Here is a 13421-nt window from a genome sequence, read left to right as displayed (position 1 = left end):
AGCTGTTTTTGTTTTTAAGGCTGAATTTACACTGCATGTTTCGTTTGAGTGTCCATGTGAAAAGTTAGATATTTATACTGTATATGTATGCATGTATTCTCTATTCCGCTCATCCTATTCAGTGTTGTGGGGAGCTGATCCAAGCTGCAGTTGGGTGATAGGCAGAGTACATCCTAGACTTGTTGCCAGCCGTAGAGAACCATTCACACCTTGGGAGTATTTAGTCTCCCGAAGATAGCCGGTATAGGCTCCAGCACTCCCGTGACTCTTGTGTGGATAAGCGGCTCAGAAAGTAGATCGATGAACCTAACCTACATGTTTTTTGGAATGTGGGAGGAAGCATGGATAAGCATGTCCCATCTTATATCACCTTTAAATGGTCTCAACTTGGTGTACTTTGCTTGGGCAGATGCTGGTCTGAATATATTATAAATGTATAACATATATTTGGATGATAGTATGCTGGCATTGAAAAGCTATATTTGATCTGCACATTTTCGCTGCACTTACATTGGTACACACTCTCATATTTGGAAGATACCTCATTTTGTTTTGTTGACGTTATACAATTTTTTTTCCCATTTTTCTGTGACACGAGGGCAGCCGCTCTCAATTATTTTTTTTAGGGGGGGAGCGATTGTCCAGTCCAATGACCATTGTGGGAAAAGGGTGTCAAGATTTCAAGGAGTGTATTGTAGTTTGAAATAACTATATACATCCAAATTGTGTCCCTGTATCCATGCAGTGTAAAGGCAGCTCAAGACTTGATTTGTTGACACTGAGTGGTTATTTGGTCCTTTCTACTTTCATTGATCATCAAGCTTACTAAGACTAGTTGTTTGTTGTGAGCTCATTGTGTAGTACCTGTGAAAGTGCGGAAAGGGAAGCGGTTGTCTTGTCTGTGAGACGCATGAACTGAACTGTTTCTATTCTGTAGCGCTTGCGGTGAGACGGTAAGCAGTGACAAAAAAAAAACCCTGTAAATTCTCAGAATACTGGGGCGGCTAAGAGTATGTATTTCCTCTCCGCCTACAAGTATTGAAATGTAGTTGTCACAATCAGCCACTCCAGGCTGAGCTTGGGTGTAAACGCTGACTCTCCCTTTTACACGACTGATAACGCTCTCCTAACCGCCTTGACTGCCTCACCCTCTTCCTTTTGTTATAGTCTGCATGGATACACGCACAAGAACAAGCATGGCAGGAATTTGAGATACGGGAGATCCTGTGTGTCAGCGTAGCATTACAAGCGGTCCCTTCTGACTTTTTGCAAAGGGGCAAGACTTCCTCTCTCCTCCCTGTGGCTTTATGGTCACCACTACAGAGGGCAGGATGGAAGTAGGGGTTGGGTTAAAAAAAGACATCCCTTAGTCTTATTTCAAGGCAAATCTCTTAACAATTGATTCCACTCGATAATAGAGGATTGCATCACTCACCCACATTGCATGGGCGCAGCGTTGAAGGCTTTTCGACACGCACAGCAAGACTATTGTGCTGTAGTACAAGAGACTCACTCATCAAACTCTTGATGCCCACATGAAATCACATCACATTAACAGAAATCATTGTCAGTTTAACTCTTTGGAACTATGAAAATAGTATAAAAGAAATGGTGGTAAGTTGCCTATCCCTTCTGATTTTGTGTGAGTTGTCAGGTACACAGCTTGGACGAGTTCATCAAATCGAGAGAATCCTAGTTTTCAGTAAATTATCTCCAAAAAGAGAGAATTTTTGTTCATTGATTCATTCATTGGAAGGAATGAAAACCAAACAAGGGTTCAACAGCAGATTATACAGATCATACCTTACCAACAGTACGGTGTTTAAAAAATATTTTAATGTTTTGCCAAGGTGGCATTTCTGTATTAGATAATTACAGTGGTAGAGGGAGTACTTTGTTATATTATCGAAGTCACAATTTCGCTGTCATGAACAATACAGTACAAGCGATGTTTGAACAAACCTTTCAAGATTCCTAAACTTAACTCTCATTCAATTTTGGGGCAGGGGAGGGGGAACTATTATGGCTCCATCTCCTTTTGGCTTCAACACAGAACCCAGTGAAGCGAGATATTGCATCAACGCCATGTGCTACTGCGCCCATGGAATGCCAACAGACCACTCTTGCTGGTGTTCTCACCACACACTCTTGCTCCATATGCAACATATAGATTCATACGACAAACACGAAAGCGAATTTAGTTAATTCACCATTGTCAAGAGCTAACAAGCTAGCTAAACGGCTAGCTCCAACGTGGCAACGTTGTTTAAAATATCAGCACTTCCCTCCACATTGTTGGACGTATTAGTCCCCAATTAACACAAAACTCCACAACATTACCCGTTTATGTATATTAGGTATAACCTCAGTAGCGCACACGTCAATGTATTTGAAGGTGAAGGGCTCGTTTTCATTGGATCAATCACGCTGTAGCCGGTCATTCATTCATTCTTTTTGAAATGAACATTCAACGTTCAAGTACTTAGTGGAGCTCAAATTCAAAGATCCTGACAATTTTACTTTTCCATTTTGTTTTCCACTAATATCATACAGAGATTTTAAAAAGGGTGCCAATAATGGCGAGCAGGACTATTGCAATGTCATGCCTGTTTTTTTGCAACAGTGCATAAATTCGGTTCACAGTCCAAATTGCACGACTTTTGTTTCTTAGATCCTGCAATGAACATAATGGGGGCAGTTGTCAGGCATTTGCCTGTTGCGCCTTGTAGGCAAGTTCAGCTGAGTTAAACACATAGACTTTTTTTTTTTTTTTTTTTAGGACGTTTCCTCTGCTAGTAGTCACTTTGGAAATGACAGTAGATGTGATACCACTTGATGGTGCCCTAAAGGCTGAATCAGTAAGTGTGTAGTCTATAATGCCGCTGACACCCTCTCAGTCACACCCTTTTGAATTGTATCACTGTGCTCACAGTATACAGTGAGAGGGGAGGGTGTCTCCCTTTCACCAGTTTATTTTTAGCCACGGCTCTCGCTGATGTTGCTGTGTGCCATTCTGTGCGATCATGTGACTTCCCTCCCGTGGCATCCCGCATACCAAACATTTTATAGACGTAGATGTGCCGTATAAATAGCGTTTTCGTATCAGGCGGGCTTAGCCGCGGGACAGCCAGTAGTTATGTTGATAATTTACTGTGCTGACAGGAATAGCCTTCCCTGCGCGTATTCGAATGTGCGCACGCGCGGCTCGTGACGTATTGGCGGGCAATTTTGGGCGGGAAGCCGCGGCCTGCGAGTTGTTAGCCCAGGCCTTAGAACAGCTGAGAAATGGCAGGTTTTTCCTTCCTCACCAGGCGCCTGGCCGTCAGTTATGACCCCCCTCTCCCTCCCGTGCTCTGCCGCCTCTCCTTGCTTTCGCTTTCTTTCTAAACTGCCTCATTTCTCTTCCCTGCATTTCTCCTTCCCTGCGCTCCCTCCACCAGAAGCACTCCCTTCGACGTGCACCGCAGCGAGAGTAGGGAAAGTGGGTCAGTGGGTCATCTCGGGCTACAAGCTCCCACTGCCATCCCTCAAGCTGCAACTTGAGTGCCCCGTTTCTCCCGTGCACTGCAGTGTAGATTATCATCTAGCCCTGCGGATGATGCAGTTTTATTAAGGTTGTCTGAGGATACCATGCTCCTATTTTAAACCCAATGAAGGAAAGATTCAACAGAATACTTTTAAGCCCATGGGAAATACAGTAATAGAAATGTTTCACGGTCAAGCTCTCGCCATAATTGCACTTTTTAGTATTTGTACAGGGACTTTTTTTTGTATTGTCAAGTGATTGATGTGCGTAACCAATTTAAAAAAAAAAAAATAATAATCATAAGAATAATCTGAATTCAAGTATTAAATTTTAAAGCTTTCTGCTCCTCCAAGGATCGATTTGAGGGGATCAAATTCAAAACTGTTTTGAGGTGTACAGTATTTAATTTCCTAGTTTCCAATGTACATTTTAAAAAACTCTTTGATCACTTCCAAAGTGCCACTAATCCGTTTTAACTTCAGAGTTATGAGAGAATGCAGAGACTGTGACAAATACCACATGGGCCATTGACAGCATTCTGCTGTTTTATTTGTGATATATTTTTAGTACAGTATTCTTATGTGGGGCATTAGCACCTTTTTCCAATTTCCATGTGGGATGTTCTTTATAAGGCGGTACGGTGGCCCAGCTTGTAAAGCGTTGGCCTCACAGTCCTGAGGTCCCGGGTTCAATCCCGGACCCACCTGTGTGGAGTTTGGCATTCTCCCCCCGTGGCTGAATGGGTTTCTTCCGGGCACTCTGGTTTCCTCCCACATGACAACATTAATTGGACGCTCTAAATTGCCCCTAGGTATGATTGTGAGTGTAGCTGTCTCTATGTGCCCTGCGCTTGGCTGGCAAGCAGTTCAGCCCGTTGACAGCTGGGATTGGCTCCAGCACTCCCCGTGACCCCCGTGAGGATAAGTAGTGAAGAAAATGGATGTTCTTTATAAATGGATCTGAGACGGAATGCTGAAAGACCTTTCTACTCGGAACGAGTTTGAGTGGATTTGCAAGGCCTTTATATCATTTATACATTTTGTCTGCATTGTGCTGGCAAGGAGCCAGAATAGAATCAGTTCTGAAATCCCAAACACTCCTCTGATTTTTGTGTGCACAACATATTTGTCCTATTGTGCGACCATGCGCTAAAGCCGCCGACATTAAAAACAACAATGATGGAATATCATGTTGCATTTGTGCTACAGAAAATCCTTGAAGTGAAATGCTTTTTCCAGGAAAATTTCCACACTTGACCTTTAGCATTATTTTTGTTTACATCATCAAATGGGTTCTCATTTCCTGTTTTTGGTGATTTCCTGAGGCAGCTTTACAGCATGGCGCAGGTCTGACATATACAGTGTACCCTTGCCCGTTTCCATTTGACTGTTAGTGGCTCCGCATATTCGTAGATTACGCTCCAGGTAATTTTTTTTTTTTTTTTAAATAAATGTACTGTATTTTTACAATCGTAGAGATTTTAAATTCCCTTCTAAATAAATGAGGCCCCACATTAGACATGCCACCTTACAATGTGAATATGTGACATGGATTTGTTCCTCACTCCCTCGTGAGCACCATCATATGGTAGCTTACATACACGTTAAAACACATGCACTGACATGCATACGAGTGCAACTAGTGTGTTTGTGTACTTCATTTAACAAATCACACAACAGTTGTGCAGATAAGGTATGCTGTCCATTTTGGAGATAATTTAAGGGTTTTAAGTGCATGCTAAGGTTGCAAAAATATGGTACATATATACATAAATATATTAATGCGTCCATTATTCGCTGATTTTCGTTATTTGCAGGGGTGTAAGGAATTTAACCCTCGCAAATAACGGGGTAACAATGGATATGTAATAGAGCAGGGGCGCTCAATGCGTCGGTCGCAGGGCAGTTTTGGCCGATCGCGACAGCATGCTGCAAGAAAAAAAAAAAAGACATCAGCTGTATTTTTCTGACCTTTAGCTCACCGCGCATGTGCAAACAACAACAGTACAGGAAAACACGCTAGTCAGAGAGTTCTCCCGTATTTTAAGCCCTCGCTTAAGAAATCTTATCAAACATGAGTATGGATGCTGGAGTAAAGAAGACAAAAACGTATCAGTTTCATATGCAATGCAAGGCGGACTGTTTTTTTTCCCCCACAATGTCATTTTCGAAGTGCGTTTACCTCATCTGCCAGTGCAGTGAAATGTGTCCCGCCATTTTGGAACTGTTTATGGAAAATACGACACCGACATTCTGCCGAAAAGCAAGCCGAGAATGAGAAAAGTCAACGAACTAAAATCGCAACTGGCCGCACAGCAGTCACTTTTCACGCAACATAGTTCAACAGCGAAAGCCGCCACCGATGCATCGTTCTGGGTTCGTCACATCCTCGTTGATAACAAGGAGTCCTTCCAAGACGGAGAGATGGTAAAAGAGGCTTAGCTGACTCGTTGTTCCGATCTTTTAAAAATTAGACATCAGAGATTGTGTTTCTCACTGCAGTTGGACGAATCCACTGACGTGAGTGACACAGCCCAGTTGTGCATTTTCGTTCGTATGGTGTTTAGTGATCATCAACGTGAACTCTGATGGTTACAAAAAATGTTTATGGTTCACTATGTTGTGTTGTGCAGTATTAGCTCATGCGGTTATGCAAGGCACACAAACATACATTTACACAAAAAGAATCCTCAATATGCTTTCAAATAAAGATGTTTTGCAGTTTTGTAGTGGATAGATCTTTGTGGCTTGGTCGTTCTATTTCTTTATTGGTCATTCTAAAAAAAAAAAAAAAAAAAAAAAAAAAAAAAAGTCGGCCCCCTCTTTTCCACGGTCGATCTCGAGAGGCTGGCTGCTTGAAAAGTAGATCTTGTGGTAAAAAAAGTCTGGGCACCCCTGTAATAGAGCATATTTGTGTGGAGAGACACGTTCCTTAAAATGATTTTGTTTACATCAACTCTGTTTCCATGTGGACTTGTCCTTAGGCGACTTATGAGATAGTATCAGAGCCATAACAGAAACAACGATGATGGGATGGATGTGTGAACACTCTTAAAATAGATGAATTGGAGCCTGGAGTAAAATGATGAGCCAGTTGTGAGCACTTTTGCCTCACAGTTGTAAGTTTCTGTGTTTGAATTTACTTGTGCTTGTTTTGTTTTTATCCCCCCACATTCCAGAACATGCATTATAGGTTCATTAGACTCTAAATTGCCCGTAGGCATGAATGGCAACCACTGAATTACCATTCCGCCTCTCTCCCAACATCAGCTGGGTTATCACAAGCTGTATTTTTGTTGGGCTCAAAAATGTTGCCGCAGACATCCAGGTGGAATGACTGAGAAAAGAAAGCGTGTCATTTGTAATTCGTGAACTAATTTCCTGTTTAGTGCCTCACTCTTGCCCATGAGTAATTACATGAGCCACATGAATCTATGTATGTGTAATCTTGTTCTTTGACAGGTCATTTCTCAAGGGGTGATTGGTGTTTTGTTTCCCCCCAACTGTATGTTTACCGTCAAGTTGTAGTAAATGTCACTTCTTTCTTGTTCCAGGATAAACACCACGATGCTGCCCATGAAATCATCGAAACCATCCGGTGTGTTTCGCCTCTGCGCTTTGACTCAACAGGCCATTTGTTTTTTATTGCTGTGTGACTGTCAGGTGAATCACTTTGTGACTCAAGTGTACTTGTCTCCAAGGTGGGTGTGCGAAGAGATTCCAGACCTCAAGTTGGCAATGGAAAACTATGTCCTCATCGACTACGACACCAAGAGGTGAGCATCAGAATGCATGGTCGGCACTTGGTTATAAAACCTCTCAGCCAATGTGGCAAAATAACTGTATAAAACAATTATGTATAGATGGCAACATCATCTTCTTTGTGGTTGAACCTCTAGCCACAGTGAGCCAGTCCTCGTCACTATTAATCCAATAATTTAATGACATGAAAGTTTTATGATCTGGGCGCAATTAAAACTACATAGTTACCATTCAGGACTGGGGCTGAACAATTTGGGAAACTTTTATGATGAAAAGATGTGAATAATAAAGGTTTATTTTACTTTTGATTTGTTTAAAAAAAAAAAAAAGTCATCACAGTAGAGTACTGACTAATTTTTAAAGGGCCACTGTCATGAAATGCATGATTTTTAGTATGGTATTAATGGAAAAACGGCAGCCGACATGGACCCATGCGTCTTTTTCACCACAAAACATGATTGTGACGCATACAGCTTTTTGTAACTCTCCATGAAAATCCTCTCGAGGGATTTGTTTTCGCCAAGAAGCAGGAAGTGACGTACATGGCAGGACCGCCCTCAAGTGGACTCGTTTGTTTCTATTAGTTTTACCTCCGGGAAGGTAGCTTGTTGTTCCTTCGTGTTAGCCAAAATGTCAGCTCGTTGCATTGCTGGACATTGCTCGAACACTCGGGAGGATGGATTCGCTCTTCATACTCCAAAAGACCCAGTTCGTCTTGAAAAATGGATTGCACGAGTCCAAAGGACGAGAGCTTCGTGGGTTCCAAATGACAGTTAGGTGTGTATACAGCTACTAAAAAAAATAATAGTTTGGGGCGGACCACGTAATCCGTCTCTCATAATGTAACAAAAGATCCGCGTACACATGACAGGGGTGCTAAATGTGTCGATGTACGCATCGGACGGCCTCCACGTCGGGCTCATCCACGAAGGCTGCCATGACGGCTTGCCGGCGAAGGCTGCCGCGTGCTACGACAATGGCGTAAAGCGGCCCGGCTCGGCGCCGTGATAGGCTACCTCGGCGGCGAAAATGAGCCACCCCGGCCTACTCATCTCTGCCGCAGAAGTGGATCGGACGGCCAGGCGCTTTGGCCGTGATCGCATATCATCTGAATATGGCTTGAAAAAATAGGGTAGTAACTTCACTTGGTTGTGTGATGTTCTCTTCTTTGAAAAGAGGCCGTGTCAGAAGAGGCGTGTCCCATAGTGGGGGCCACGGCGTGTTTTCAATGGCAAATGTCCGGGGTGACGTCACGGACAGGGGATGCAGCCGATATGGCGACCACGTGGATGTCGTCGAATGAGACTTCCACAACTTTGCGCATGGATGACGAGCTCTCCGCTCATTTATTTTTTCGTGTAGACATTGAAGTGAAAAATGTTACATGTATTTTTCATTTCACTATCTATTTTAGAATGTTTATAGGGATGACACAGTCAATTGATGTCATTTACTTACCAAGATGTAAATACAAAAGCGGTTAAAATGGTAACCAATATTAAATGTTGTCAAGGATCTTTCAGAATGAGTGGAGGAAGTAACAATTTTTTCATTGTCAGTCTTTTTAGTTTGATGATTTTCAAAATCTTGGATAAGTACTGTGAGGCTGCCTTAAGTTGCCACCTAACAACTGTGACATTTGAAAAGGCAGATAAAAAGTGGTTTATATTACACAACTCACCTTTTGTCAAACTTGAATTAAAGAACAATACTTGAGTTAATGGGTGGCGATGGCGTCACTGTTTGCATTAACCCCCCAAACGATGAGCTCCATGTTTAGGCCAAGCTAGGGCCGCCACTTGCTGTGACACAAACAAAGTGGCATTAGCATCAGCGTGCATTGGTGAGCAAGGCAGCTATATATATCTGGGGGAACTAATGTGAATTGCATCACACATTGACCATCGACGCTTTGAACGTCCATTGCGGTAATATCCTTCAATTTATTGCCAAGCAGCACTGGGTTTTCTCTTCCCCGATGTGCCCCACCCCGCAGCTGGGAAAGTCCATGAGGCTTTCTCCTTTCTATCAGCTTAGGTTGGAGCAGCGCCTGGACAGCAGCTCCTCCTGAGTCCACACTCTGTGACGAATTGAAACATTTTACAATGCGTGGGCAATGAAACCACTAACGCCCTTTGCACACGCAGAATGAGCAGGTAGTGCTTACGACTTGGACGATTTTGATGGGCAATATTCTCAGGTGTGGTGGCGAGTGGACTGAAATGCCACACGCGTGTCAATTCAACAAAGCATGGCGTGACCTTCAGTGAGCCACTTAACAGGAGAGGTTTTTTTTTTTTTTTTCTAAACCATTGAAATCAGAAGAAAGATTTCAGGTTAACTGCTTCCTTGTAACATTGAATCATAACAGCCGTTTTACAGACGTATGACATGCGCAGATACTGTATATGGAAACGTGATGGACGTCAGTCGTGTGTTTAACAGAGTAGTTGCGATTGTTTTTAAAACTTTAATTCAAGCAACTGATTTAAAACGAGTTTGAAGTAGTTCAAAACAATCTATGTATGGAAGCCGCCATAGTTTCAAGTGCGTAAACGATGTCACTGTGCGGTTACGTCAAAACCGGGCATGCACAGACAGAACTTAGCCCGACCATTCCGATTGAGCCCATACATGACATTTGATCCATTTGAGGAAAGGAATAGTCTACCCTTGTGACACTGAATGAAATTCAATTTACTGCCACGGCCGAGGTCCACGGAAGTGTTGTCCTCCATCATTCCATCTCAAGTGAAATTCCATTCAATTGAGGTGTTTATGTTGAGCATTTTTTTCTAATCCAAATGCAAGGCTCCACGTAAACGAAACAATATCCAGTCATGTACTTTACTTCAGTTTCTCCTGTACATTTCCATCTTACAAACAGAAACATAATGTCACTAATCTTCTGTTGTTTTCATTGTTACAGTTATGAGAGTATGCAGAGACTGTGTGACAAATACAACAGGGCCATTGACAGCATTCACCAGCTGGTAAGCAAGAATTCCACTGGTTAGCTCTTGGCAGATTTGTCAGCTGATTGCATTTGGACTCATCTACAGCCATGTGGCAACTTGTTTGTGCATTCATATTTGAGACTGTGTGTTTAGAGGTGTGTGCAACTGCTAATAGGTCAGGACTATCAATATTGGCAAACAGAAAGCTAGCATAGTAGCAATTAAGATGATTTGTGTTGGCTTTTCTCTTAACTTAGTACAGTAATAATGAGCATACCATTGTCATTTTCTGTTTTGTTTTACACTATTTTTGTTTTTAAAGCTTGTCACTCTTGGTGTTTTATTTATGAAGAAATATTGAATTGTTCTAATTTTGTTAAAAAACTTAACGTGATGGAGAAAAACTGAGATCACTTTTGGATTCCCCAAAAACCCTTAAACAGCTGTCGGACCTGTCCCAACAAAAACTGTTCACAGTAATGTTGGTCTTGGTCTGAGATATATATATATATATATATATATATATATATTTTTTTTTTTTTTTTTTTTTTAAACGATCATTCTTTTAAAGCGATGCATTCATTTTACACTAAACATTTTCAATTATTTAAAAAATATTTTTTTGCACAAGTGATTATATTTTTGGCTCAAAATTCTATTTGTTGACAAACTGTCTGATTGAGATTTTAGTTGTTGTCTTGGCTTTGCATGCATTTTTGCATCTCCCTTTCATTATCTTCAGTACTTTTTCTGTGATGTCACGTGATTACATATAATTTAATTTATCATCTTATTTTATCAACCTGGTCATTTCTCTATGTATGGATTACATGGGTTGTTCCCAACATCTGGTGTAATTTCCAGGGCTGTAGCATCTTTAGAAATATATTTCGTAAGAAAAATGGTGACCTTAAATACGGTAGTTATTTCAGCCACTGTTACTGTGTGTGTTCGTGTCAGACATGAACCTAAATCTGTCACTTGCACTGAAAGCTCTAGAACAGGGGTCCCCTAGGCCCATGAGTTTGTTATACAATGTTCATTAATATCTTGTTGGTGATCTTGATTGACTATGGCTGGTTGGTTCTCTCTGCCAATTTAAAAAAAAAAAAAAATGTCGAAAGTCTTTGGAGCCATTTTTGAACCGCACAGAAACCAAGAGCACCAGTTTAAAGACGACCCAAACACAGCCCCTCAGATGTCATACAATTTGTCCATAGCTGCAGATTGCAGTTTACGATTACAATTTAGGACCTCTTGAGTAAATGAATGTCAGTTGTGTACTGTCCAAAACAATAATAAACTGTCCCTCTGCAGTGGAAAGGGACCACCCAGCCCATGAAGTTGAACAAGCGCCCTTCCAATGGGCTTCTGCGACACATCCTCCAGCAAGTGTACAACCACTCGGTTACTGACCCAGAGAAGCTGAACAACTACGAGCCCTTCTCACCAGAGGTGTACGGCGAGACCTCCTTCGACTTGGTGGCGCAGATCATCGATGAAATGGAAATGATGGATGAAGACACCTTCGTGGACCTCGGCAGTGGTAAGCTAGCCATATACTGGAGTGAATGTCAAGTACGCTAGTCCAAATGTCATATTTATTTGTCAATATTAAGTCAAATATTTGTGCTGAAAAGGTGTGGGTCAGGTAGTGCTGCAGGTTGCAGCAGCAACCAACTGCAAACACTACTATGGCGTCGAGAAAGCAGACATTCCTGCAACCTATGCAGAGGTAACACACGCACATCTCTTAAATTAATTTTGAATGAGATTTACATCAACTGCGATTGCCTGATGACCACTGTGTACCCTGTCTCTCACTGGCCGACCTAATGTGCCCAAATAACAAAGAACAGAAATGTCGCGCATTGGGCGCAGTTCTGCCAGTAGTTTTTGCTGGTGGACAAACGTCTTCCGCCGGTATTGCTACAATAACAAAAAATTTGAATCACAGGAGAAAAGTGGACAATGCCAAGCTGTCCAGTATGTATACAGTGGACCCGAGCGTAATTTTTAGGGGTACCTATTCCTCTTTCTTTTTAAAAATACCCACAATTTGCCTGCTTATTCCATCCATCCAGCCATTTTCTTTTACCGCTTATCCTCACGAGGGTCGCGAAGAGTGCCGGAGCTGATCCCAGCTGTCGACGGGCAGGAGGCAGGGTACACCCTGAACTGGTTGCCAGCCAATCGCAGGGCTCATGGTGTCAGACAAGTCACACTAACAATCACACCTAGGGACAATTTAGAGTGTCGAATTAATGTTGCCTGTTTTTGGAATGTGGGAGGAAACCGCAGTGCCCCGAGAAAACCCACGCAGGCACGGGGAGAACATGCCGTAGTAATGGAAACTTTTTGACATCTCAACTTGGAGCAAAAATGTTATTCAGTTGTATAGCTTTTTTTCATGAATTTAATATAATTAATAAGAACATTTAGTTTGATTTGACAGGTGACTGAACAGAGAACTCAAACAATTGGAGGGCGCCTGGTTGGATGAACTGTGGTCTTCTATGCCTTTCTACTTTAGTTATTTGTGTAATGTTGATATTTCTTACAGACCATGGACAAAGAGTTTAAAAAGTGGATGAAATGGTATGGAAAGAAACACGGGGAGTACACTGTAAGTTATGCGCTCATGTCAGACCCATCAATTTTAGTGGTTCTCAAAAGACTCATTCTTTCTTGTCTTTGCTTTTCAGCTGGAGAGAGGAGATTTTCTGTCTGAAGAATGGAAAGAAAGAATCGCCAACACAAGGTTGGCATTAACAATTTGAAACACGGTATTCACAAAGTTGACTGACATGCCTTTCTTTTTCTGTCTTGCAGTATTATTTTTGTGAATAATTTTGCCTTTGGGCCAGAGGTAGATCACCAGCTGAAGGAACGCTTTGCTAACATGAAGGAAGGTTTGTATGTTTTCTTGGTTTTGTGTTCATTGTTTGTAGAGTACGGCAAGAAAACACATGCTTGTAGCTTTCCCTGTAATTATCATCCTCCCTTTTCCAGTCAGGAAGAAAACTTTAAACTTTCACTTCAATCAACGTCAAGTTTCGCTTTCGTCGTCGTCTTTTCCTTTCGGGGTTGTCCCGTTAGGGGTCCCCACAGCGTGTCAAACGTTTTCCATCCAAGCCCTTCTCGTGCATCTTCCTCTCTCACACCCACAGTCTTCAT

The 13421-nt window shown here is 42.0% G+C and overlaps 1 protein-coding gene across 7 annotated transcripts in view; it reads left to right on the top strand.

Moving 5' to 3' along the window:
- The window catches only part of dot1l (DOT1-like histone H3K79 methyltransferase), a 41389-nt gene that overhangs the window by 3061 nt on the left and 24907 nt on the right, over window positions 1-13421 (top strand). For all 7 annotated transcript variants that reach the window (XM_061825062.1, XM_061825061.1, XM_061825060.1 and 4 more), the window contains exons 2-9: window positions 7080-7123; window positions 7227-7301; window positions 10217-10280; window positions 11562-11790; window positions 11885-11979; window positions 12808-12870; window positions 12950-13005; window positions 13077-13156. In XM_061825062.1, the coding sequence (XP_061681046.1) occupies window positions 7080-7123; window positions 7227-7301; window positions 10217-10280; window positions 11562-11790; window positions 11885-11979; window positions 12808-12870; window positions 12950-13005; window positions 13077-13156 (706 nt within the window). The remainder of the gene's footprint in view (window positions 1-7079; window positions 7124-7226; window positions 7302-10216; window positions 10281-11561; window positions 11791-11884; window positions 11980-12807; window positions 12871-12949; window positions 13006-13076; window positions 13157-13421) is intronic.

The sequence above is a fragment of the Syngnathoides biaculeatus genome, chromosome 7, assembly GCF_019802595.1.
Source record: "Syngnathoides biaculeatus isolate LvHL_M chromosome 7, ASM1980259v1, whole genome shotgun sequence".
Classification (NCBI taxonomy): domain Eukaryota; kingdom Metazoa; phylum Chordata; class Actinopteri; order Syngnathiformes; family Syngnathidae; genus Syngnathoides; species Syngnathoides biaculeatus.
This window is presented reverse-complemented; position numbering and strand designations above follow the sequence as displayed.